The 27,316-nt window shown below is 56.2% G+C and overlaps 1 protein-coding gene across 1 annotated transcript; it reads left to right on the forward strand.

The window, feature by feature from the left end:
* The first annotated feature begins 853 nt into the window (after positions 1-853).
* Positions 854-17,475, forward strand: LOC136303408 (serine/threonine-protein kinase pim-1-like). The gene is made up of 7 exons (XM_066207082.1): positions 854-940; positions 14,967-15,059; positions 15,180-15,230; positions 15,410-15,776; positions 15,994-16,170; positions 16,417-16,570; positions 17,472-17,475. Exons 1-7 carry the CDS (start codon positions 854-856, stop codon positions 17,473-17,475), a joined length of 933 nt encoding a protein of 310 aa, XP_066063179.1.
* The last annotated feature ends 9,841 nt before the right edge of the window (positions 17,476-27,316 follow it).

A 27,316-nucleotide genomic window follows, 5' to 3' on the forward strand; every position in this document is an offset into this window, starting at 1 on the left:
AATCTGGTGGGCTTTAGGGTGGATTTTTTATCCCTTTGGATGATTTTACGCCCATTTGGGTCTGGTTTCGCCTCATTTGGGTGATTTTATGATAAACTGGGATATTTTTGGTGGATTTTAAGTCCCTTTGAATGATTTTCGCCCCACATGGGTGGATCTTAGGTGTGCGTGGGAGGTTTTAGGCCCCTTCTTTTTGGTCATTTTTGGCCCTTATGAGTGGATTTTCAGCCTCTTTGGATAATTTCATGTCAAACAAAGTCCTTCTCTGGTGATTTTAGGTCCTTTTGTGTGGCTTTCAGGCCATGTTGGGTGATTTTAGATCTTTTTGGTTGATTTTAGGCCAAACCGGGTACGTTCAGTTTGGATTTTACACCCATTTGGGAGATTTAGGAGTGATTTCAGGCTATTTTGTGTGGGTTTTTTTTAAACCAGTTTGTTCAATTTTAGGCCCCTTGGTCGGATTTTAGAGCCCTTTGGATTCTTTTAACCCCATTGGGCTGATTTGAGGCCAAACCATGGAGATTTAGGGTGCATTTTAGTGCCCTTTGGGTAATTTTAGGCCACTTTGTGGGGATTTTAATCCCATTTGGATAATTTGAGGCCAAACCTGATCGGGTTTAGGGTGGATTTGAGGCCCCTTTGGAGAGTTTTAGGCGCATTTTGGGTGATTTCAGGGCAAACCCGGCGGTTTTAGGGCCGCGCGTCCCCTTGGCCCCGCCCCTTTCCCCTCCCAGTTCCCGCCCTTTCTCTGACCCCGCCTCGTTCCGTTCGTTCCCCGCCCTTTCATTGGCCACGCCTCTTTTCCCTTGGGCTCCGCCCATCTGCTGGCGCGTTCCGTCCAGCGCATGCGCAGATGACCCAGGAGTGGCTCCCCCAGGCGCCGCCATCTTTGTTCCTGGTCCCCCGAGCCGGCTCCGGCGTGTCCGAGACCTACGGTGGGGCAATGGGGGATCTATAGGGGATCTATAGGGGATCTCTAGGGGATCTCTAGGGGATCTCTAGGGGTCTGGGGGGACCTGGGGGTGTCTTTAGGGGGTTTAGTGGGTGGTCTGTAAGGGGTTCCATAGGGGATTTAGGGCGGTCTGGGCGTCCCTAAAGGGGGTTTGGGGGGCTATAGGGGCTCCATAGGGGTCTGAGGGGTCTATAGAGGGTCCGTAGGGGTCCGTAAAGGGGCTCGGGGCGTCCCTAAGTCCGGGGCTCTGGGGGTCTCTTTTGGGGATTATTGGGGTCTGGGTGGCCTTTCCGGGGCTTGGGGGGTCTGTCGGGGATCTGGGGGAGCCTGTAGCGGCTCCGGGGAGGTGTGGGGGTGTCCGTGGGTCCCTGTGTGGGGTTTTGGGGCGGTCTGAGGGTCCCCAAAGGGGCTCTGAGGGGGCTCCAGGGGATATATAGGGGATCTCGAGAGGGTTCAGCGTGGCCTGGGGGTCTCTCCAGGGGATCTGGGGGTCTCCCTAGGGGATTTTGGGAGGGCCTGGGGGTCCCTGGAAGGGGTCTGAGGGTCCATTTAGGGGATCTCAGGGTCTCTGCAGGGGATTTGGGGAGGGCTTGGGGCTTCCTAAAAGGGGCTGGGGGGGAGGGTCCCACAGGGGATTGGGAAGGGGTCTGGGGGTCTCTATAGGGGATTTAGGGGGGGTCTGGGGGGTCTATAGGGGATCTGCGGGGGTCCCTAAAAGGGGTTTGGGGTGGGTCTATAGGGCTTCTATAGGAGCCTGGGGGAGCATATAGAGGGTTTGGGGAGGGTCTTGGGATCTCTGTAGGGAAATTTTGGGATCCTTGGAGGGAATTTTGGGCTCTGTACAGGGAATTCTTGGAAATGTAGAGGTCCAAATGGGGCAATTTGGGGTTTTCTATTGGGAACTTTTTTGAATTTTGGGGCCTCTATTGGGAATTTTGAGGGGAATTTCGGGGGAATTTTGGATCCAAAAGCAGGGACTTTGGGTCCAAGTGTGGGAATTTTGGGATCTCTAGAGGGGATTTTCAGGAGTTTTGGGGTCCTCAGAGGAGATTCTGAGTCCAAACTTTGGAATTTTCGGCTCTCAAGAGGAGATTTTGGGGAATTTTGATACCAAATGTGGGAAGTTCCGGCAGTTCTTGGTGATCTGCAGCACCGGCACGAGCAAGTCCTGCCTGCTGCACCACTTCATCGAGAGCACGTGTAGGAAATTTTGGCAATTGTCAAGGATTTCAGGAATTCTGTGAGTTTGTGGAAGTTTCGGGAAATTTTCTTTGGATTTTGGGGGACTTTCTGGGTGCTTTCGGGGATTTTTAAAATATTTTTAGGAACTTTGGGGTGGTGTTTTTGCATTTTCAGACGGTTTTCTGTTGTTATTTGGGGGCTTCTTTGGGGTATATGTTGGGAATTTTGAGAAATCTGAGGAGTTGGGGAGTTTTCAGGGAATTTTTGTGGAGTTTTGAGGGATTTTAAAAAATATTTCTGAGCATTTGAAGGGTTTGTTTGGCTTGGTTTTTTTCATTTTCTGGGTGATTTTTGATGGAGTTTGGTTGAATTTCTGGGGAATTTTGGGGAATTTGGGAAATTCTGGGGAGTCTGGGAAAATTTGGGAATATTACTGGAAGTTTTGCAGGCATTTTCTGGGTTTTTTTCTTTTTCTGAGCTATTTTGAGGGTTTTTTCAGGATTTTTTAAAAATAATTTTCCTTTTTTATGCAATTTTGGGGTGATTTTTTAAAAAAATTTTTGGGAATTCTGTGTCTCTCCGGGCTCTCCCCCATCCTGCGGCATTTTGGGCAATTTTCTGTCACTCTTGGGTCATTTTTGGTCACGCTTTGAATCATTTTGAGACATGTTTTGTAATTTCAGGGGCATTTCTAGTCAGGTTTTGGTCATTTGGGGGCCATTTTGTGGCCATTTTCCGGCACCTTTCAGGCACTGTCGGTCTCTTTAGGGGCGTGTTTGGTGACTTTTGGGCCGTTTTTTGCCGGTTGCGGTCCCGGTCTCAGTCTTGTCCCGGTGGCAGCTCTGGTGCCGGTTTCCGTCCCGGTCTCGGCCGCAGTCCCGGTGCCTGTGCAGCGCCGCTGCGGGTGCTGCTGTCGGTTCCGGTCCCGGTCCTGCAGCGGTGCCGCTCTCGGAGCCAGTCTCGGATCCGGTCTCGGTCTCACTCCTGGTGCTGGTGCCGCTTCTGCTGCTGATTTTGGTCTGGGTCCAGGTCCCGGAGATTTTAGGCGGGTTTGGGTAATTTTAGGCCAAACTGGGCAGGTTTAGGGTGGGGTTTTGAGCCTTTTAGTGTGGATTTTGGGCCCCTTTGTCTGATTTTAGGCAAAATCTGGTGGGGTTTAGTCCCATTTGAGTGATTTTAAGATAAACTGGGCAGTTTTAGGGGGGATTTCTGATCCCTTTGAATGTTTTTTAGGCCCATTTCGGTGGGGCTTAGTCCCATTTGGGTGAATTTAGTTGAAATCTGTTCGGTTTTAGGGTGGACTTTAGGTACATTTTCTTGATTTTAGGCCACACCCGGTATTTTCAGGGAGGATTTCACAGCGTTTTAGGAGATTTGAGGGGATTCTTGGCCATTTTGTGTGGGTTTGAAACCACGTTTGGCAATTTTAGGCCGCATTGGCTGGTTTTAGACCCCTTTGGATGATTTTATCCCCAAGTGGCTGATTTCAGGCCAAACCCTGTGGCTATAAGGTGGCTTTTAGTGCCCTTTGGGTGATTTTAGGCCACTTTGTGGGGATTGCAGGCCTCTTAGGGTGATTTGAGGCCAAACCTGATCGGTGTAAGGGTGGATTTTAGGCTTCTTTAGACAATTTCAGGCCCGTTTGAATGATTTTCGTTCGAACCGGGCCCTTTTAGGACCGCGCGTCCCCTCGGCCACGCCCATTGCCCTCACGATTCCCGCCCTGTCCCTGACCCCGCCCCTTTCCCCTCCCAGTTCCCGCCCTTTCCTTGGCCCCGCCCTCCCAGGCCGGGCCCGGGCCCGGGGGAGGAGGAGGAGGGAGGGAGGAAGAGGCGCCGCGGCAGCAGGAGCGGGAGGAGAAGACGAGCGGAGGGAGCGGCGGCTCCAGCGCTCCCTGAACTGGCGGCACCGCCGGGATCATCGCCCCCATCCCGCAGGTGCCCGGGGAGGGGGAGCTCGCCCCAAATATCCCGGGGGGTCCCTGGGTTTGGGGTTTGTTGGGGGGATGTTTGGAGCTCGCGGGGATCCAAAGCCGAGCAGCAGATGCCCCTCGGGGGCACATCGGGGGCTCCCCGGGAGGTGTTTTTGGGGTGTCCCGGTGTCGGCAGAGCCGGGGCGGGGGAACACCGGGTTTGGGGAGCCCGGGAGAGCCGCCGCTTCCCTGAGCGGGAGCCCAGAGAGAGGAGAGCCCAGAACCGCAAAGCGGGGAGCCCGAGAGGCGGGGGAACGCCTGGGATTGCCGGGACCCCGTTAGGGGCTGGAGGGGCGGGATGGCCGGGAAGAGGGTTCGGGAGTCGCGGTGCTGGAAGTGGCTGCTCCCAGTGTAAGCCCAGTCACTCCCAGTATCCGTAGGTGGGGAGACAGAAGAGGGGGGAGCTTTTCGGGTTCCTGGGACTCGCCGCAGCCCGGGGAGGGCGGGCACCGAGCAGACGGGGGATCTCCTTCCCCTTCCCTGTGACGCGGAGGCAAATCCCATCCTGTCCTTGTCCTTCCTCCCCCAGACAAGGAGCCGAGCATGGAGAGCAGGGAGGACAAATCCCCGCGGCAGAAGCTCGTGGCAGAGGCCGTTTTGAGCGGCTCCACGGCGCAGGAATGCAACGGGGAGGAAAAGGGCCGGAGATCCCTGAGGAGGAGGGGCTGCAAACGCAGCTGGCGAGGATGTGAGGAGGAAAGAGCCAGGCCGGGCCGGGAAGGCGGCCGGAGATGGAGCCAGAGCTCAGAGCTGGTGGTCCACGAGCAGCTTTGTGATGGGGAGAAACCCCACAAGTGCTCCGAGTGTGGGAAGAGCTTCAGCCAGGCGAACAGCCTGATCTGCCACCAAAGGATTCACACAGGTGAACGACCCTACGAGTGTGGGGAATGTGGGAAGAGCTTCAGCCAGAGAATCAACCTGATCCAGCACCAGAACATCCACACTGGGGAAAGGCCGTACAAGTGTGGGGAGTGTGGGAAGGGCTTCAGGTACAGAGCCAACCTGAACTTCCACCAAAGGATCCACACTGGGGAGAAGCCCTACGAGTGTGGGGAATGTGGGATGAGCTTCAGGCAGAGGTCCAGCCTACTCCGCCACCAGATGTTCCACACAGGGGAACGACCCTACGAGTGTGGGGAATGTGGGAAGAGCTTCACAGAGAGAGCCACCCTGACTGAGCATCAGAACATCCACACTGGGGAAAGGCCGTACACGTGTGGGGAATGTGGGAAGGGCTTCAGGCAGAGAGCCAACCTGAGGCTACACCAAAAGATCCACACTGGGGAGAGGCCCTATGAGTGTAGGGAATGTGGGAAGAATTTAATCCAGAGTTCAAGTCTGATCAGCCACCAAAGCATCCACACCGGAGAGAGACCCTATGAGTGTGGGGAATGTGGGAAGAGCTTCAGTCTGAGGTCCAGGCTGATCTTTCACCATAGAATCCACACTGGGGAAAGGCCCTACAAGTGTGGGGAATGTGGGATGAGCTTCAGCCGGAGCTCCCACCTGATCCTCCACCAAAGGACCCACACCGGGGAACGGCCCTACGAGTGTGGGGAATGTGGGAAGAGCTTCAGCCAGAAAATCAACCTGATCCAGCACCAGAACATCCACACTGGGGAAAGGCCGTACAAGTGTGGGGAGTGTGGGAAGGGCTTCAGCCACAGAGCTAGCCTGAGCTTGCACCTAAAAATCCACACTGGGCAGAGGCCCTACAAGTGTTGCCAGTGTGGGAAGGGGTTTCGGGTCAGCAGCAAGCTCCTTGAACACCAGCAGACACACACAGAGGAGAGGCCCTTCCGCTGCCCCGACTGCGGGAAGGGCTTCAGGCACAACTCCAACCTCATCATCCACCGGCGCATCCACACTGGGGAGAGGCCCCAAGAGTGTCCCCAGTGTGGGAAGAGCTGCTCACAGAGCTCAGCCTTGACCCAACACCAACAAAGGCACCATCAGGAAAGCCCTGCCAGTGCCCCCAGTGCAGAAAGAGCTTCGAGCTCGGCTCCAGCTCCAGCCCCCACTGGAGGAGCCCCATTGGGCAGAGCCCCGGTGACCCACATTCCCTGTGTTCCGTGTTGGGAAGTCACCTTGCCGATTATCCTTTTGATTAGACCTTAATTATTTTCTCTTCTCCCTCTCTTTGTACTGCAAAAGCCAAGAGAGACTGTAGCCCTGCTTTCGTGCCTGAGATCTTTTGGTTTTGTGAAATTCTTTTCTCAGGGAATTTTCTGTAAACAAGAGGAGTGTTTTTCTAAAAACTGTAGCATTGTTTTTCATTCCTTTTCCTAGGAGGGACTTCTTGATGTCCCTCTGCTCTGACCAATGTGATTGACGAGGTTTGTCTTTTTGTCACCAATCAGATTGGTCTGTGTAAAATACTAAGGGAGACACATTCCGAAAAACTAAAGGAGTCATTTTCAGCCTTGGGAAGCTCCGAGTCTCCCAGCTCGGTCCCGCCCAGTCCCGCCCGGAGGCGCGGCCAAAACTCCCCGGAGCGAGCGCGGCGGTCCCGTAGCGATCCCGGAGCGATTCCGGGTCCGATCCCCGTCCCGGTTTCGGGCTCGGTCTCAGTCTCGGTTTCGGATCAGCGCCAGTCTCGGAGCTGATTCCGGTGCCGGTCTCGGTCTGTCCCGGAGCGCTGCCGGTCTCGGTTCTGGCCGCGGTCCTGGAGCCTTCCCGGGGCCGGTTCCGGAGCGCTCCCGGCGCCGGTCGCATTGTCGGTCGTGGTCTCAGTCTTGGTTCCGGTACCAGTTCTGGTGCCGGTTTCGGTGTCGGTCCCAGTGCCGGTGCCTGTGCGGGGCCGGTCTCAGTTGCGGTGACGGTCTCAGTGTTGGTGTTGCTGCGGGTTCCGGTGCTGATCTTGTCCCGTTCCCGGAGATTTTTGGCCCATTTGGATGATTTGAAGCTAAACCTGGTGGATTTACGGTGGATTTTCGGCACAACTGGCGATTTTAAGCGAACCCGGGCGGTTTTAGGACCGCGCGTCCCCTTGGCCCCGCCCCTTTCCCCTCCCAGTTCCCGCCCTTTCCTTGGCCCCGCCCTCCCAGGCCGGGCCCAGGCCCGGGGGAGGAGGAGGAGGGAGGGAGGAAGAGGCGCCGCGGCAGCAGGAGCGGGAGGAGAAGACGAGCGGAGGGAGCGGCGGCTCCAGCGCTCCCTGAACTGGCGGCACCGCCGGGATCATCGCCCCCCATCCCGCAGGTGCCCGGGGAGGGGGAGCTCGCCCCAAATATCCCGGGGGGTCCCTGGGTTTGGGGATATTTTTGTGGGCGGATGTTGGGATCGGGATTGTGTGGGGCTGGGTGGGTGGGATGTGGTTTGAGAGTAAATCACACTTGGAGAGTTCTTGGTCACATGGACTGGGATTTTACAGACTGGGATCACATGGACTGGGATTTCACAGGCTGGACCATCTGGATCAGAACCATAGAGACTGGGATCATCTGGACCGGGGTGGCCGCCTCGGAACGATGCGAACCGAGGCGGTCCCGCCCGGCCCAGGGCAACCTCCCCGTCCCTCCCAGTCCCGCCCGGGGGCGCGGCCAAAACTCCCCGGAGCGAACGCGGCGGTCCCGGAGCGATCCTGGAGCCGATCCCGGAGCGATTCCGGGTCCGATCCCGGTCCCTGTTTCGGCCTCGGTCTCAGTCTCGGTCCCGGAGCGCTCCCGGTGCTGATTCCGGTCGCGGTGCCGATCTCGATCCCGGAGCGGTGCCAGTCTCGGTGCCAGTGCCGGTTCCAGTTTCGGTCCTGGTCTCAATCTCGGTGTCGGAGCGGTGCCGGTGCCGTTTTTGGTCCCGGAGTGCTCCCAGTGCCAATCCCAGTCTTGGTCCCGGAGCGGTGCCAGTCTCGGTGCTGGTTCCGGTGCCGGTCTCGGTCTCGATCCCGGAGCGCTCCCGGTCTGGGTTCTGGCCGCAGTCCTGGTGCCGGTGCCGGTTCCGCAGCGCTCCCGGCGCCGGTCCCAGTGTCGGTGTCGGTCTCAGTCTTGGTTCCGGTACCAGTTCTGGTGCCGGTTTCGGTGTCGGTCCCACAGTGCGGGTCCCGGAGCGGTGCTGGTCTCGGTTCCGGTGTCGGTCTCGGTCTCGGTGCCGGAGATTTTAGGGTCTTGCGGGTGATTTTAAGCCAAACCGGGCCCTTTTAGGACCGCGCGTTCCCCTGACCCCGCCCATTTCCCCTCAGAATTCCCGCCGTTTCCCGGACCCCGCCCCTTTCCCCTCCCAGTTCCCGCCCTTCTCTGACCCCGCCTCGTTCCATTCGTTCCCCGCCCTTTCATTGGCCACGCCTCTTTTCCCTTGGGCCCCGCCCATCTGCTGGCGCGTTCCCTCGAGCGCATGCGTACATTACCCAGAGGTGGCTCTCCCGGGCGCCGTCATCTTTATTCCGTGTCCCCCGAGCCGGCTCCGGCGTGTCCGAGACCTACGGTGGGGCAATGGGGGATCTATAGGGGATCTCTAGGGGATCTATAGGGGTCTGGGGGGACCTGGAAGTCTCCTTAGAGGATTTGATGGGGGATCTGCAGGAGATTTGGGGCGGTCTGTAGGGGCTTTAGGGCGGTCTGGGGATCCCTAAAGGGGGCTGGGCGGGTCGAGGGGCTCTATCGGGGTCTGGGGGCTCTGTAGAGGGTCCGTAAAGGGGGTCCGGGCGTCCCTAAATGGGGTCCGGTGTCTGTGGGGGATTTGGGGGGTCTGGGGGAGTCTGGAGGTCCCCAGGGGGGTCTGAGGGGATATATAGGGGCTCGATAGAGGGTCCGGGGGCGCCTGGGGGACCCTATAGGGGATCTGGGGTTCTCTGCATGGGATGTAAGGGGGTCTGGGGGAGTCTTGGCACCTCTATAGTGGAGTTTTGGGGCCCATAAAGGAAATTTTTGTGAATTTTTGGCTCTATACAGCTAATTCTTGGAAATTTGGGGTCCATATTGGGCAATTTGGGGTGTTCTATTGAATTATTAAAAAAATAGGAATATCGCCCTAATGCCGATATCCAACAATGACGGACAAAAGACTCTCCAGCAGTTTAGAGTTAGAAAGTGTATGTTTAATTACGACGCCGGGCAGCGTGCGGGATAGCTCCCGAACACACGCGCGCTCACAGAAGATCACAGGGTCTTTTTATGTACAGAAGGATTGAATACCCAAAACACAAATGTATATTCATGACTTTAGTACCTCCCATTCCCCGCTCCCTATGGTAATTAGCCAAAAGCTATTAAGCATGCGTGGTTTGTTCTTTGAAATGGGTCGGTGGTCTTTTTTATGGGGCGGGGTCTCAAAATGATGAAGTAAGTGAGTCTTCTTCGCTTTGACTTTTTAACCTTTTAGTGTTGCGTGACGACTGAATCCCGTTTTCCCAGGAGTATTTGATTTCTGAATTCATTGTCCTTCTTGAAGCCTATTGATTAGTCAGAACACACAAACATAAGTTGACAGGCCCCATGATTTATCAGTTCCTTAAATCCGGCTTCTGCTTATCAAAAGGGAAGTCTATCTGTCTTACTTCAGCAATATCCAGTTAAAGTCTGTAATTCTTCAAAATTAATGTTTCAATCCCCTTGGTCCCTGCTCCCTCGTGGCCATGGCAAGAGCGGGCTGGGCTGGCCCTGGCAGGGGGCTCTCCTCGTGTCCCTGCTGATCAGGGCTATGGCCCCGTGTTCCTCTGTCTTGCAGCCCTTGAAGACACGGCAGATGACAGCAGCCCTGCCATCAGAAACCTGGCCATTGAAACAGCCTTGGTCCTCCGGGCAGTCCAGAGAGCTCCGTACTCCATCCTGCGGAAGCTGCGAGATCAGCTCCGCAGGGCACGGAAGACACGGCCTCGACTGTCGGGCCTGGGCTGGCTGCGCTGCTGGAGCTCTGCGGAGAGCTGATCTGGGACACTCTGCCTGCTGGGGCCAACTGAGCCAGCGGGGATTTTCTTCTTCTACAGGATTCTTCTTTTCTTCTTTTTTTCTTCAGTATATAAATATAGGATATGTGTTACAATACACAGACTCCCAGGATTTTTCTTTTGCTGCCCTGGGTGCACAGGGGAAGAGGGGGAAAAGGGTGCTTTGTGCTCAGCAAGCTGCCCAGGCGTGCAGCCTTGCAGGGAAAATGGCCAGAAGCCCCTCGGCCCTCGGTGGTCCTGCGGAAGCCTTTGCACTGCCGAGAGAGCGCGTGGGCGGGGGCCGGAGCTGTGGGCATCCCTGCGAGGCCGGAGCCTGGAGATGGCCACAAGCCCTGTGCCAGCCAGGAACCGCCGTCTGTGTCCTCCTGCCCGTGTGCTGCTGGCCGGATTGCTGAGGGCTCCGCGGTGCCTCTTGATCGGGCTCCTCTGGAGCTGCTGTGGGGCTGCGCCTCTGCTGCCGGGCAGGCTGGCCGGGCTGGGGGAGACTCTGAGGGGCTGGGCTGGTGGGAAGCCCTGAGGAATTGGGTGTCAGAGGCCACAAGCAGCCCCTGGGGAGCTGCCATGTTCCTGCCAGCCGGCTGCTCTGGCGCTCCCCCAAAGTACCTGCGGAGTGAGTGCAGGGAAAGGTGTAACCTTGCGCTCAGGGCCCTTCTCGAGCTCACTGAGGATCCCTCCCTCAATGGTGACAAGGGGGCAGTGGCTGGAGCTGAGCTGGGGAATGCAGTCGCTTGGGCTTGGCTGGCCTTCGAGAGCTCAGGCAGCTGCTCCCAGCTCTCCTGCCTCCTGGTTCGGCTGCCCGAGTACCTCGGGACAGGCCTTTGGCCTCTGGGCCCTGTTGGCACCAGGGCGGCGTTTCACGACTTGTGTTCCTCACAGGCCAAAAAAGTGTGGCCCCTGACTGAACATTTTGTGGAGCTCCTGCGGGACACAGATGAACAGTCAGTCAGGATGACGGCCGTGATGCTCAGCTTTGCAGTTTTGGACAAGGACATGCTGAGACCCAGCCCTGTCGCCCTGCAGCTGGTTGCGGTGCTCCTGCCACTCTCTGACCATGCAAGGCTCTGTGCCCCCAGCCACGGCCACTGTGTGCCCACCAAACACTTGGTGCCCTGTGGGTTTGCAGGCTCACGCCCAGCTGAGCCCCGAGCAGCCGATGCTGAGGTCTTTTTTTCTTCCTTTCATAGAGGATAACGGCCAGGTGCAGCTGCTGTCCACACTGCTCTTCTGAAAATTGGTGACTGTTTGCAGGGCCCCTGGGAGGGAATATTGGGGTTCCTGGCAGCAGGATCCTTGTGCAGCTTCAGACTGGGGTGGGCAGCACTTCCATCTGCAGCTTCCATGTGCTGCTCCGGCAGCTGCTGCTGCTGCTGGGGACCCTGAGGGAAGAGGCCACGGGAGGGATGGAAATGCTGCACGGACAGCAGCAGCCAGGGCCAGGAATGAGCTTTGCCTTCCTGGCTGCTGAAATGAGGCTCCTTTAGTGCAAGAGGAGGCAAAGGCAAAATCAATTTCAACAATTCAAGGGAAACTGTGGAAAATTGGAAGCCTCTCAAAATGTCACACACATTCATCTGGGAGCTCTTCAGCGTTGGTTCTTGTAAAAAGCCTTTCCCGTTTTCCCTTGGCTCTGAGATTCTGGGAGCCACCGCTGGGCTTCAGGGTTCAACTGATTTTTATTTTCCAGGTTTTTAAACAGGGCTCTGAATTGGGCATCTCTTGCCACTTTTTCTGCTCAGAACCTTGAGAAAGGTTCTCTGCTCCTGTGAGCCACATCTTGAAGGGTGGTTGGCAACCATGGAATGCTCTGGGAAAGCACTTGATTGACTTCAGGGCCAGGCTGGAGAGCTCAGCCTGAGGAAAGAACTGTTCCAGATGCCTCTGTCCATGTCCAGCTCCTCACAGCTGAGTCCCTGAACACCCTGGGTGGTTTATAGGGATTGATTTTCCCCTCCTGTTCACTTGGAGGTGATTTTGCCATCCTTTAGAGGAACATCTGACCAGCCCCTGCCCCCATTCCATTTTATTCTCTCCACTTTGAAGCTGGACCGCTGGGTTTGACATGTAAATTGGTAGTGTCTCCCCGTTCTTCCCTCCAGCCCTCCATTGTGACTTGTATTAAACACTGCAAACGGCCTCATTTGTCTCGTGGGGAAGATGTGAGGTGGAGAAAGTTAACAGCATTTGTTTTCATGAACCTTGTGCTAGTAAAGAAAAATGAGGTTGGTCATTTTGGTGTGGTGCTGAGTGTTGGGATTTGGGAGTTTATTTCTTGCTATTGTTCTTATTATTTATTAGTGTTACTTTTCACTGGTCAGATTTTTAAACCTTAGACACGATTAACCAAGGCTGGATGTAAGTCATTAGGAAAATTCCCTTGCATTTTCCACTGGGATTAAACGGTTCAGTGGACTCCAAGTTGCCAGTGGATTCTAAAGATGGGAAACCCTGTTAGTGGTGGGTTTGGTGTGGTTTGGAGCTGGGGAAGGCTCTCACCCCCTCCCGGAGGTGCCCCAAGCCCGCTCTGCTGCCACGTCTGCACTCGCGGCCCCTCACGGCTGCCCTGCCCTGGGGACACGGTGGGACCCCGCTGCTGCCGGGGCTGAGGCTCCTCACGGCCCCTCAAACCCCTCCTGGCTACACAGAACCTCTCCTGGCCCCCGACAGCCCTTCATGGCCCTTCATTGCCCCTCCCGGCCCCTCAGGGCCCCTCCCGGCCCCAGGCGTGGAGCTCCTCCCGAAGGAGAAGGGGCCGGGCCCTGCTGGTTCTCCTTTTATTTCGGTCGTTTCGCAGCCGTGAGGAAAGAAAGGCTGAAATGGAGCCTTTGCCCAGCGGTTCCCTCCGGGTCAATTGCGGCCGAAGCTCCGTGCCGGCGCTGGCCCCAGCACCAGCATCCCCGCAGCCCCGCCGGCCTTTGCTGTCCCCCCGTGTCCATTCCCTGTCCCCGAGGCCCGCCCGGCTCTGGCAGCAGCAGGAGCCGCAGCGCAGCGGGCGCCGGCCCGGCCCGGCCGGGGCTCCCGGGCAGGAGCAGCAGCAGCGCCGGCCCCTTCCCACCTGCTCCTGCCTCGCCTTCCAAGGCCTTTGTCCGGCTCCAGTGCGGCCTGGAGCAACGCTCACCCGCCAACAGCCCAGACTGCTCAGGGCCGCCTGTGCTGCCCCGACCCAGCCTCCAGAGAAAGGAAGGGTCGGCTTCCAGCGCTGTTTTCAGCACTGTTTCACTCCGCCCGAGGTGACGGCAGGAGGCTGCTGCTGCCTTTGCCTTGGCGATTGGAGATCGCGGCTGCTGCTGCACCCCTCTGGCTGCCGACTGGATTTTATCAGGACAATTGCAATTGCCTTTTTCCATCCTTGCTACCCGCTGTGCTTTTGTGACAGTGAACTCAGTCTTTCTGTTGCCGGCACCGTGCAAAGAAGAGATTGAAATGCTCCCAAGTCCCCGGGCACTAAGTCGAGGGGAATTAAAGCCACACAGGCCACATTTGCAGCGCTCCAACACAGCCCTGCTGCTGGTGCTGCTGAAATAGAATCAACTTAGAGAGGCCATCACAAAAATTGCCGCTGGGGTGTCAAACAAAATGCAAAAATGCACCCGGAGAAAGAAAAACCAGAACTTCTTGACTCACTTCATTGCTTCCTGCGAGCAGCAGAAAAGGGAGATGCCCAGAGGTATTTCCAGCTGCTGCTGATCCCAGCTGGAGCTCTCTGCAGAGTCCCAGCAGGAACCTGAGCCCAGCCCGGGGAGCTCACACAGTGTCAGGGAGATTCTGTCTCTGGATTCAGTCAGGGTTGCATTCCCCAACAAGTGCTGGTGCCACCTCCTGTTTTCTTGGATTAAAACAGTAACAAGGAAAACCTTACCAATGGCACAACTCCCCAGTCCACAAGGAAAAAAGAAAGGACAAATCGTAAAGTTTTCCAAACATTTGTCCTGCTTTGCTGCAAAAGTCGTGCTGCACTCAGTATGGAAATCCAGGAGAAGCTGCAGTTGGTGGCACATCTTGTGCCAGCAGCTCGACCTCGTTCTCCACCAAAGGTTCTTGAAAAGAGCAGCTGGGACTGTGGTGAAGGTTGCTGGAAAACTGCAACAGCTTTCCAGAAGTGAAATGAAAACGCAAGAAATAAACCAAGAGGTTTTCCTCTATTTATTTCTATGCTTCCCTTTTCCGTGTTGCACTACTTCTCCGTGCCATTAATTCCAAATGGATCTCACCTCTCAGATCGATGACTTAGCGAGTTTTAGACCCTCGAAAATACCATGGGCCGTACACAGAGTTTGCCTTCCCCTGTTTTTGCTGCAAAGTAACGCTGGAGACATAAGCGTAGTGCTTGGGTCGGGCACGAATCCTACAAGCAGGGAATGTGTCCTGACAGTGTCTGAGCCTCAGCAGGGACAATGCACAGCAGCGACCGAGGGAATTCCTCCGCCACGGCGCAGGAGTCAGGCCTCTGGATGTGGGCTCAGTACGGCCAAGTTGCCGTGTTTGGAGCGGCTCGGGGGCTGCCCCCGGGGAGCGCGGGGCTGGAGCGTGGAACGGACACGCGGACAAACGGCCCCAGGGCTCCAGTTGCAGCGGCGGCAGCGGCAGCAGCAGCGGCAGCAGCGAGTCTACGGCGTCTACGACCCGTCCCCGTCCCTCTCTTGTTCCTCCTCTCCCTCTCCCGCTGTCCCGCACTCTGCCTCGGTGTCCCGCAGCCTCTCCCGGCGTCCCTTTCCCGACCTCCCCGGCCCCTCTCGGCGTCCCCGTCCCGGCCTCTCCCGGGCCCCGCTAAGGACACACGCGGCGCGGCCGCTCCCGCCGCCTCCGCCGCGGCTTCCCCGGCCCGAGCTCCGCCGCTCGGCAGCGCAGCCGCCGGCCTCGAGCCGCCGGGGCCCGGGGCGGGTGGGGATGCCCGGCCCGGGGCGCTCGGGGGGCGCTCGGGGGCCGTGTCTGGCCCCGGGCCGAGCGCTGAGGGCCGCGTGTCGCCCGCGGGGGAGGCGCGGGAGGCCCTGCAGGACCGGTACCGGCTGGGTTCGCTGCTGGGGCGCGGAGGCTTCGGCAGCGTCTACTCGGGGACGCGGCTCTCGGACGGCGCCCCGGTGAGCGGCGGGGCTGGCGGCGGGCGGAGGAGGAGGAGGAGGGCGGAGGAGGAGGAGGAGAAGATCGGGGCGCGGCGGGGCAGGCGGCGAGCTGAGCCCGCTGCTGGCCTTTGCTCGCAGGTGGCCATCAAATGCGTGCCCCGGGCCCGCGTCCAGCACTGGGGCGAGCTGGTGAGTGAGCGGGGCCGGCGGGAGAAGCTGGGGCCCGGCAGGGGAAGAGCCGGCGGGAGCCCTGCAGGGAGAGCGGGCGTGGGCTGAGCGGGGGGCCCAGAGCATCCGGGGCTGGGTGAGGGGTTCCCGAGCCCTGGCACAGCCTCAGCCCCACTGACGGCATCGTGGTCCTTCGGCAGCCCAACGGCGCCCGTGCGCCCCTGGAAATCGTGCTGCTGGACAGGCTGTCCTCTGGATGTGGTGGCATCATTCAGCTGCTGGAGTGGCTTGAGCTCCCCAACGGCTTCCTGTTGGTGCTGGAGCGTCCGGAGCGGTGCCAGGACCTCTCGGGTTTCCTGGCGGAGCGGAGGTTCCTGCCGGAGGAGGAGGCGCGGGGGCTGTTCCGCCAGGTGCTGGAGGCCGTGCGGCACTGCACCAGCTGCGGGGTCCTGCACCGCGACATCAAGCCCGAGAACATCCTGCTCGACCTGGCCACCGGGCAGCTCAAACTGATCGACTTTGGCTGTGGCGCCTTCCTCCAAGACACAGCCTACAGGCAATTTGCAGGTGAGCCCTCTCAGGGGATGTTCCTGGGCATCTCACGGCCCAGCCTGGCTGTAGCACCGCGGCTTCCCCCTCTCGCTGCTAGGAGCGGCGTTATTTCTTGAGCCAAGTTGCTTTTGGGTGGGGGCGGGAGGGGGCCAGCCCCCACACGCCCAGGGATGCCGGGGCGAGGCTTTAGGAGTTGCAGCATCCCCTGATGAACTCCGTCTGTGTTCCATAGGAACCCTGCCCTACAGCCCACCAGAGTGGATCCACCACCAACGCTACCACGGCGAGGCAGCGACGATCTGGTCCCTGGGCCTCCTGCTGTACCACCTGGTCATGGGGAAGCACCCGTTCAGGAGGGGCCAGCAGTTCATCTGGGGGCGCATCTTGTTCCCACGATGGCTCTCTCAAGGTGGGTCCTCATCTCTGGGCACAGGGGAATCCCGGTGCTGGGAGACAGCAGCAGGCTGATGAGCACCCTGCTCTGGCGGCTGCTGAGGAGGTGGCACATGTCCTGCTCTCCTCCAAACAGAGAATCCATGGGGAAGTTTAGGCACAGCTCTGGGCACACCCAGCATGGCCTGGGCATGGGAATGGAGGGGCAAAGCAGACGGGATCCTTCTCCAACTGACTGCTGGTTTCTGGTTTCTCTCTTCAGAGTGCCAAAATGTTATCAGGAGGTGTTTGTCCATGCAACCCTTGGACAGGCCATCCTTAGAAGACCTCTTCAGTGATCCTTGGCTGCAGGGTGTTCATCGTCCCAAGAAGATGGGAGAGGTCCATGTGCACAGTTTGATCCAAAGACCTGACAGGTAAGAGCTCCACACATCTCATGGCAATCAGTGCTAAAGAAAACCAGAGTGTTTTTGTCCTGCCTGTAGCTCTGAGCAGGGATGACCAGATGGGAACATCTGTGCTGGGGCGGAGCTGGAGACCTGGTGTAGCAAGCACTGGTGGCCACCATCCACCCTAGTTATGCTTGTCCTGGTTCGTTGGTGCCTGGGGCCCTGGGCAGAGCACTGACAGCCTGGTCTGGCCCCCAGGGAAGGAGGAGCCCCTGGAGAAGCTGTATCAGGTGGGGCTGCTGCTGGAGACACCAAGGACAACCCCAAGGATGCCAAGCTCTTCCTCGACCTGGCCACCGGCAGCTGAGGATGATCGACTTGGATTCTGGCACCCTCTTCAGACACGCTCCCTGGGGCCCAATTTGCAGGTGAGTCCACAGCTGGGGGGATGCTCCCAGATGTGGGCATGGCACGGCCTGGCCGGGCACCAAAGGTTCCTCCCTTTGCTGGGGCAGACGCCACAGATTCTTCACTCGGCCGTCAAGCTGCCTTTTGGCTCTGCGCAGCTGCTGAGGGCTGGATGTGCCGTGGCCGGCTGCAGGCTGGGCACGTGTCCTGCCCTCCTGCTCTGCCCCCAAAGGCAGCAGTGATGGGCAGCTTTGGGCCCAGCTCTGAGCACGGCCAGCGTGGCCTGGGCACTGCGGGCGCTCGGGACGAGGGGACAGGAGCCTTCGGCTGACGGGCACTTTCTGGTTTCTCTCCTTCCAGCCGGGCTCTGCGGGTGCTGAGGCTGCTCTGGGCTCTGCCAGGGCTCTGCTGGGCTCAGCCCCAGGCACGGCTGGGCTGGCTCTGCCCTCACATTGCTCTGACAGCTTTGCATCAGACCAGCCCATTCTGAGCCCACCGAGTGAGCTCTCTGCTTTTGCAGGTGAGTGAGACTCTCCTGCAGGCCAAGAGATTGCAGTGAGGGATCCACATCCAATTGGCAAGAACCCAAGCACTCCACACTTCCAGCTGAACGCCTGGATCTCCACAGGATGTTTTGTCTGCCCCGCTCTTCATTCCTTTTTTGGCTGGAATCGTGCAACTGCCCTTTCTTACTCCTCCAGAAGTGCCACAAGTGAGCAAAACCTGGCGAGTGGACGGCGTTCCTAAGGCAGTGCAGTCTGGAGCGGATGGATGAAGAATTGCCCTTCTGCACTTCCCAAGCAGAGCAAAAAGCTGTAAGTGGGACTTTGCGTCTTTAAGAAACCCCTGACAGTTTCAAAGGGAATGTGCAGCTCATTCACAGGGTGAGAAGGAAGGTCGTCTTGTAAAGGATTTGGGGTTTGGCAAAGTTTAGATTCCCAGTCCTGCTTGGAGCTGGCGGGGCACAAAGCAATTTCCTATTGCTTCAATCACAATTTAAGATAATACTGGAAACAAACCACAAAATCTTTTTTAAAAGGCTGCTGAGGTCAGCAGGATGGATCCATGCCATCAGCACATTTATGGAGTAAATAATGGAGATCTCATTTGAAAAAGTTCAGTTATCTCTTTATCCAAAGCTATAAAGTATTTTTACTACGTTGCACTTGGGTTTTGTTTTTATCTTCCACTTTTTTTCTGTGTTGTTTTTAATTTTCTTTTTTTTTCTTTCCTTAATAGAAAACTTGTCCTAGGGAAGGAATGTCCTTTGCTGCTGGTTCCCGTGTGGAGCAGCTCCCCAGGCAGAGCCCGGCAGCTCCTGGCCCTGCAGGGCTGAGGCTTTTCCCCGTTGCTGGGCACAGACTGATGGAGCAGCACTGCTGAACACGGGGACACACAGAGGGAGCAGGAGCAGCTGCCTGTGTCCAGCTGCAGCTCCAAGGCCCAAACTCTGAGCAGACAGGGCTGGAAGAGACTGGCAGGCTCCCTGTTTGCTGTGCTGCCCCACTTGTGCCCGGCCCAGCTCTGCGGGAGGCAGAGGGAGAACAAGGGGCAGCTCCGGCCAGCCCCCAGCACAGGAACACCTCCGGCCCCGGGCCTCGGGGCACTGTCAGCACCCGCTGCTCCGGCCACGGCTTCTGCTGGCCCTGACGGCGACAACCAAACTGTGCCTGATCCCCAGGGAGCAGCAGCAGGGCCTGGATCCGATCCCTCAGTCTGGGGCAGGGCTGGACAAACGACCCCCACAGCAGCAGCAGCAGCAGCAGCAGCAGCAGCACATGGAGCTGACTTTGAGCACAGCCCCCGCCACTGTTCCCTCCCGTGGGCAGTGGTGTCACAGCAGCCTGAGGCACCCGGGAGCCCTCAGGGCCCGCAGGGACTTGAGATGGCAGCCCTGGGCTCCTGGGGGTTGTGCAAGGAACAGAGGCGAGGACTCCCTCTCCACGTGGAGCTTCCCGATGGAAAAGGCTGCTGTGAGCAGGCAGCTGCAAGGGCAGAGGAAGGAGGGTCTTGACCCCTGGATCTGTGCCACTTCCACAGTCCTGGGCAGCAGCCACCGAGCCCCGGGGGAACAGAGGGCACAGCAAGAGGGACAAAAGCAGGCAAGGTCAGAGACTGGAGAGAGCCGGACCTGGGAGCAGGAGCAGCTGCTTCATCGCACTCTTGGAGAAAGCTCTCGGCTGTTTCTAAGCGCTGAAAGGCGTGAAGGGCAGAGAGGAGGGGACACCAAACAATGCTCCTGTTTGCACACCCTCCCCTCTCAGTGTCCCAGAAGGAACTGGATGAACTGTATTCTTCTCTCTGAGTTGTCTCGTTCAGCGTGAGCAGCTTAGCACCAGGAGCTGAAGGAGCTGAAGCCTTAGGCCACAAGAGCTGACCAAGAGGGAACTTTTTGACCAAAGTAATGCTGCTAACATGGACCTGACTGAATCCAGCAGATAAAATCATGGGAATACAGAATCCTTTCTGTTGGGAAAGACCTGGGAGCTCATCAAGTCCCAGTGTTAAGCCAGCAGTGTCAAGCCCAGCACTAAAGCCTGAAGTGCCAAGGCCTGGACAAGAGGCCTGACTGAGGCCTGAACAAGCGGCCCTGAGCCAAAGGTGACCTCTCGATGAACCTTCCAGCCAAAGGTTATCTTTGTATCTGCTCGTTAACAAAATAGGCACCGTCATTAGCGTTGTAATAGATGCATCCTCTCCTCAGTGAAACATGTATTGACCTTTCTGTATTTAGAAGCCAGACAAGGCCATGAAGTCTGACATCTGGCCTTGTTCGGGGCTGTAGGGTCAAAGGCAACTCCCCTGGTTCCTCCTTGGGCCCTGGCCAGGCTTTGGGAGAAACCCAAGAGGAGGATGCAACCAGATGTTCCTGCACTAGGAGTGCTGCTGGCAGTTTGTTTATTCAGCACTATCAAAGCTGGGCCCTCTCCCAGCCAGGCTGGAGCCTCAGCTGTGGCTGGAGGCAGCTGCAGGAATTCCCAGTGTCCGGGAGAGGCTCTGCAGTCCTTGGCTGTGACAGCTTCCCCAGCTGCTGTGTGGGTGTGGGTGATGGGAAAGGCTGAGGGTAACTGGTGATGGATCTTTCTCAATCACTGCGGGCAATCCGTGGTAGTGACGGCTGGCTGCATTGCTGAGCTGCTCCTTCTGTGCTCCTTTGCTGCTTTGAACTGTAGTAAATTTCACTGATTCCTTCAGTTGGTGTCTGTGTCCTTGGTGCTGAGCCTGCCCACTGCGAAAACAAAATTGGCATAGCTTGGCCGGATCAGCACAAAATGACACTTTTTAAATCTAAAGGTGAGGAATCAGTCCTATCCGAAATTCCCGGATGGGAAGCCCTTCCCTAGAGTTCTCTGGCTCTGGAGTGGGCTGAGGTGGGAACAGATTTTTGACAGGGGCCACTGTATTAGAGGGTGTAAAGTACCCCACACTGGCTCTGAAATGGCTCACTACTCAGCCTGAGTGGGTACCACAGTGGTCTCTTGAAAAGGAGAGACTTAGATGCCCTAAAAACCCTGGTACAGGAACAACTGGCTCAAGGACACATAGAGCCATCTATGAGCCCTTGGAACACCCCAGTATTTGTTATAAAAAAGAAATCTGCTAAGTGGAGGTTACTCCATGACCTGAGAAAAACCAATTCCACGATGGAGAGAATGGGCACATTGCAGCCTGGTGTGCCATCGATGTCCCACAATGCTGCCTGCCTCCTGGGACATCCTGATTGTGGACTTAAAGGGCTGTTTTTTCACTATTCCATTACCCCCAGATGATACCCCAAAGTTTGCCTTGACCGTGCCTTCTATTAATAACACTGCACCAGTGCAACGTTACCAATGGAAAGAACTTTCCCAAGGCGTGGGAAACAGCCCCACGATGTGTCAGTGGGGTGTTGCTCAGGTACTCTGATCAGTGAGAGAACAGTTTCCAGGGGCATACTGTTACCATGGCCTGGATGACATTTTGATTGCACCCCAAACCAGAAAAGAACTCTCACTGATTCAGCCAAGCCTGTTGCAAGCGTTCAAACCACTTGGGCTGCAAGTAGCACCAGAGAAAGTGCAGCAGCAACCACCCTGGAAATATTTGGGACTCAAAATAATGAACCAGACCATACAGCCACAAACAATTCCGTTTCCAACCAAAATTCTGACTCTAAACGATGCACAAAAACTCTTGGGTACCATCAACTGGGTCAGACCTTACCTAGGACTGACTGACTCTCAACTAGCACCTTTATTTGACCTCCTAAAGGGTGACTCTGAATTAACTTCCCCCAGAAAATTAATCCTAGAGGCAAAAGCTGCTGTTGAAACAGCAGAGCAAGCTATCACCAACAGACAAGTCCACCGGATATGCCCAGAGGTGTGGATCACTGTGTTTATTCTCATTGTTAGTTTTCATCCTACTGGTGTTATTGGGCAGTGGAATCCACGCTGGCCTGATCCTTTGCACATTCCAGAATGAATGCTTCCACCTCATCAAGCAAAAAAGACGGCACCCACCGTCTTTGAACTAACTGCACAGTTAATTATCAAATGTTGTCGCAGGTGTTTACAGTTGAATGCTACGGATGCTTCAAAAGTTGTCTTGTCTCCGTGACACAAGAGCAATTCTAATGGTGTTTTGCTAACAGTACAGCCTTGCAAAGTGCTTTGCAAGGACACTGGAACGCTTTGGGCACCTGCCCGACGTGTCTGTCCTACCTTACGTCCTGTCCAAGACCACCAGCAGCATTCTCCTGGTGGCCCCTCCACAGACGGTGTGGAGCCGTGTGTGGAACAGTGCTGGAAACAGCTTCTTCACCGACCTCGGGGAGAGCTGGGACTCTTAGAGTGACGGTGCATTTAAGGATTCTGTTTGTTTACAAACTGGTTTTCTGTTTACAGAGTGGTTTTTTTCTGTTTACAAATTGTTTTTCTGTTAATTGTTAATCTTGTTAATTCTGTTAATTGGTTTTTCTCAGGGTTTTAAAAGTTGAACGTTTTCTTGTTTTAGTGTTAAGTTGTAGTTTGGAACCATAAGCAGTTAACCTGTAACATGCCAGCCCGGAAGATTGTGATCTCGCCTGACAGCTCCTGGGAGTGAGTGCTGCAGCTCCAGTGGTACATGGGACACATCACTGGCTGAGCAGAATTAAGTTTGTCAAAACCTCCTTCAAATTAAACCCATGCTGTCTTGTGTTACCCTGTCTGCAAAAGGGCCCTTGCAAATGGGATAACGGAAAACAATCTGCATTTTAATAAAAGCAAAGGCAGGAGATGTAGCAGGGTCCAGCTGGTTCACAGCTGGGCATAATGAGTCTGATCATAACAGACCCAACTGGGCTGACCTGGCTTGTTCTAGAAGTCCCCGGGGGAACAAAGAGCTCAGCCAAGCCCATCCAAGCCCTGGCTGCAGACACACCCCTGGCCAGAGATGTGGGCAGTGCAGAGATTCCCAACCAGTTGGCTTTCCAAGCCCGGGAAATTCAGACTCACCATAAAAGGGAGCTTGGAACAATAAATTGTGGCTGTTGGTCAGAACTCAAGAAGATACTATGTGGTGTGTCTGTCTCCAACCCACCAGCCTCGTGTTACACTATGTCTAAATCTATGTTTCTATCTATATCTCTATCTTTATATGTGAAATAGTAATAATAATGTGCAGTAATGCTGACAATACTGATTTGCCACCTTTGGCTGCTCAGGGATGTGACACTAAATACCCTACAGAAAAGCATTGGCCACGACTCAAATGTCAGTGCTAAACTTTGTGAGACTGCTTGCAAGGAATAAAGGAGGAAGGGATGAAATTGGCAATTTTTATGGGGTTTGCTGATACTGTGGTGTGGAATGCTTTGTCTGTTACTGTGAAAATACAGTGATTTGGACTGCTGGTGTTTTCATGTACCAGACTATTCACAAGCTGCAGGATCATCAAACAGACAAAGGGGCAGTTGAAGGAGCAGGTGAAAAAATGAGGAGATGGGAACCTGTCCTGATGGAGAACCCATCCCACAGATGTTCTCCATACCCTTAACAATGGACCCAGTGGGGAAATGGAAACCCCTGGATGTGCACAGCTGCACCCAGTTTGCGAATACAACCGTGCACAGTGAGACTTTGACTTCTGGGGAAATTGTTCTGGGTGTGATGGCCCCTGACAGGGCCACCCCAGAGGCTGCAGGGCTGGACCTTCATGCGTTAGAATTAATTAGGACAAATCAGAAGCAAATGAGAGTTATCAATACAGGAATAGGAACTCAGATTTCTCCAGGACACTGGAGGTTTGAGAACTGCTCACTGGAGCTTGGCCTTGAAAAGCGTTGATGTCATGGGAGAAGGAATTGATGCAGATTGTCAAGGAGAAATCAAAGTCATCCTTTGAAACAATAGTGAACAGAGTGGATTATTTAAGCCTATGGCGTGGCAGCAATTACTGATATTGCAGTTTGAAAAACAGTTGTGCAGAGAGGAGATCCACAGTGTCACTGCGGTCCCCTGGCTCCACAAGGCCCTGCAGGCTCCCAGGGCACCTTTGGTTCTATGGGGCCCGCAGGGTTTAGCTGGCGGGCAGGGTCAGCACCAAAGAGACACGCACCAACTTAAGGAAGCCCAAGCCCACCGCGGGGGGACCCGCCTCCCGCCGGGGCTCTGCTGGCACCGCCACCGGGACCCCCCAAAAACACCTCCCGGGGACCCCCCATGTCCCCTTGAGGGGCATCTGCGCCTCAGCTCTGGAGCCCTGCGAGATCCAAACATCAAGCTGTCCGGCCCCGACAGAAAAAAGCCCCGGGAGCCATAAATATATTTTCTGTGAGCTCCAAACATCCCTCCCCGCTTCAAAAAAACCGCCCAGGATATTTGGGGCGCGCTCCCCCTCCCCGGTCACCCGCAGGATACGGGGGCGATGGTCCCGGGGCGAAGGAGCTGCAGATCCAGAGAGCAGTGAAGTCACGCAGTGCCTCCTCTGCCGGCTCCAGCTCCTCCATCCCTCCTCTTCCTCCTTCTCTGTCCCTCCTCCTCCTCCTCCTCCTCCTCCGTCCGTGCGGCCGCGGGCCGGGAGCTCTCGGGTGAGCGGGGCCGGGCCGGGACACGATGGGAAAGGGGTGGGTCACCCCCAAACCGAGCTGGGGGCAGCGGAGGTTTGGGGGAACAATGGGAAAGGGGTGAGAGGGGGGGATAGGGGGAGGTGGGACAGCGGGAAGGGAGTTCCCAGTCGGGGTCCCCCAGTAAACCCCAGGACTCCCAAGCCCTGTCCCAGCGCCCACAGTTCCCTCCACAGCCCCGGCTGAGTGGGGGGCTCAGCCCAGGACCCGTCATTGTCTGGGGCTCCCTCGAGTGCAGCAAATGGGAGAGTGCCCCCCAGGGTGGATTTTTGGGGGTCTCCCCACCATCACGGCTTTAAGAACCCCCGACAGTCAGGCGCCGCTTTAACTCCCCTTGGCAGGGCGACACCACTCCCGTTGATTCCGGTAGTGGAGCCCCCATGGGGGGCTTGGGGGTCCCGGGAGGGTTTGGGGGTCCCGGGGGGGTCTGGGGCTACCTGGGTGATGCCGATGGTGGTGATGAGGACCCCGTGCCAAGTATAAACCTTCTCAAGGGGGCTTGGGGGTGTGTTGGGAGGTCCCATGGGAATTTTGATGTCCTGAGAGGGTTTAGGGGGTTCGTACGGGGCGTTTGCAATCTTGGGGAGTTTTTGGAGGGTCCCAGGGATGTTTTTGGGGTTCCAGAGGAGGTTGGGGTGTCACGGGGAGATTGGAGGTTCCCAGGGAGGGGCTGGGGGGTACCTGGGCAGGGCAGGTGACAGAGCTGGGACCCCGTGCCGGGTCCAAACCTTCTCACTGGGCAGCGTCAGCGTGTTCAGGGAGATCCTGGGGGACCCCGAGGGTCACCCCAATTCCCAGGGGACCCAAAATACTAAGGGCTCCCCTGAACTCCCTCACCCCTGGATCTGCTGCAGGCAGGGGGACACCAGCACTCGGCCCCTACCCCCACTATCATGGGGCTGCTTTGTGTGAGTATTTATATTTTCTGAAACTCAGCTGTGCATGCTTTTTGTTCGCCGTTGAAATGCTGTAACCACAGCTGAATTGAAATTGGTCGGTTCAAAGGAGCTGATATAATTTTATCTGTTTGCTCATCTAACTTAGAGCAAGAAATAGGCACAGACTCTGGACTGAGGGATGTTCACTGGTATGTTTGAAAATTTGTGTTTGATAATTGAAGTTAAACATCATGAGAAAAGCTCATAAACAGGGGTGAAATTCAACATGTAAAGTGCTTGTTTTCCTTTGTGGCCTTGTGTGAACTGTCTTGCAGATCAAACTTCTAACTCCTTCTATGTGAGTTAGCATTAACAATAAGTGGCAAAGTCCATCCTGTTGTTAAGAGTTTGGATGCTGTGTAGGGTAAATCCACCTTTTCCCCCTATTGTTTGGCCTCTCTTCTTACCATTTCTGTAATCATCAGTGATTGAGTAAATCCCCAAGAGCATTTTGTGGTAGTGATGCAACCACACTTGCCATTTTGTGAGTGTGTGATAAATACGTATTAAATGGTACCAAATGAGCTTAGCAGAGATAATAGGTTGTGTGCTTTTCTCTGGAGGCAAGAACACCAGGTGTGGCCTGGTGTTGGGATCGTGGATCACAGGAATCAGTCGATGACCTCAGTTTTAAAACACCAGTCTGGCTGCATTTGGTCTGCTCTGCTCTCATCTGGAATCTCTGCCGTATGTGCAACTACAAACCCTTGGTTTATAAATTTGCTTAAAACATTACAAATCTCATACTGATGTAAGACTGCTCCTGCGAGGAAAGGTTTATTAAAGAAACAAATCTTACGTGAGAAGAGTGCAGAGAAGAGATGCATTTTGCCATAGCTGTATGGCTGAACCTATGGGGGTGGACAGAAATTCTGAATCTTTTCTTCCGGCCCCTGTGTTGGAGGAAGGGTTAGGTTGGAATCCTGCAGTTTTCTAAAGTAGTGTCTTGGAAGAGAGAGGAATGAGTCCCAGGCTGAGCCTTCCTTTAGGAGAGGAACTGCAGGTATCCCGTCATGCCGCGCGCCGCTTTGCGCCTCGGTGTATCCCGTCATGCCCTGCGGCGCCGCTTTGCGCCTCGGTGTATCCCGTCATTCCCTGCGGTGCCGCTCTGCGCCCCGGTGTATCCCGTCATGCGCTGCGGCGCTTTGCGCCTCGGTGTATCCCGTCATTCCCTGCGGTGCCGCTCTGCGCCCCGGTGTATCCCGTCATTCCGCGCGCCGCTTTGCGCCTCGATGTATCCCGTCATGCCCTGCGGCGCAGCTTTGCGCCTCGGTGTATCCCGTCATTCACCGCGCTGCTTTGCGCCTCGGTGTATCCCGTCATGCCCCGCGCCGCTTTGCGCTTTGGTGTATCCCGTCATGGCCTGCGGCGCCGCTTTGCGCCCCGGTGTATCCCGTCATGCCCCGCGCCGCTTTGCGCCTCGTTGTATCCCGTCATTCCCTGCGGTGCCGCTCTGCGCCCCGGTGTATCCCGTCATGCCCCGCGGCGCCGCTTTGCTCCTCTGCGTACAAATGACGTCACCGGCGTTTATTTCGCCTCTCATTTGCATAAGTTTACATAAGGCTGGCGCCTCGGTGAGGTGGGCGGGGTCTGAGTCACGCCCAGGCCCCTCCCAGTACAAACCAGTAACTCCCAGTCCCCGTGGTCAGTGACGTCATTCGCGTTTATTTGTGTTCTCATTTACATAAGTTTGCATATCGGTGCGGTGGGCGGGGTCAGAGCCGTGTTGGCCCCTCCCACTCCCTCCCAGTAGAACCCAGTAACCCCCAGGCCCCGCCCAGTTTGTCCCGCCCTTATTGTCGCGCTATATAAGGGAAGGGGGAGTGGCCTGATGAGGGGCGTGGTCGGTTCACATGTGCGGGAGGGGCAAAGGTTAAACCACGCCCCCAAACCCCGAAACCAGTTTAAACCAGTATAAACCAGTAACCCCCAAACCCACTCCCAGTCTATCCCAGTAGAAACCAGTGACCCCCAAACCCACTCCCAGTCCATCCCAGTACAAACCAGTGACCCCCAAACCCACTCCCAGTCCATCCCAGTATAAACCAGTGACCCCAAACCCACTCCCAGTCCATCCCAGTATAAACCAGTGACCCCAAACGCACTCCCAGTCCATCCCAGTATAAACCAGTGACCCCAAACCCACTCCCAGTCCATCCCAGTATAAACCAGTGACCCCAAACCCACTCCCAGTCCATCCCAGTACAAACCAGTGACCCCAAACCCACTCCCAGTCCATCCCAGTATAAACCAGTGACCCCAAACCCACTCCCAGTCCATCCCAGTACAAACCAGTGACCCCCAAACCCACTCCCAGTCCATCCCAGTATAAACCAGTGA

This window comes from Chamaea fasciata, unplaced genomic scaffold, assembly GCF_029207755.1.
Source record: "Chamaea fasciata isolate MVZ Bird 193981 ecotype frontalis unplaced genomic scaffold, bChaFas1.0.hap1 SCAF_33, whole genome shotgun sequence".
Classification (NCBI taxonomy): Eukaryota; Metazoa; Chordata; class Aves; order Passeriformes; family Sylviidae; genus Chamaea; species Chamaea fasciata.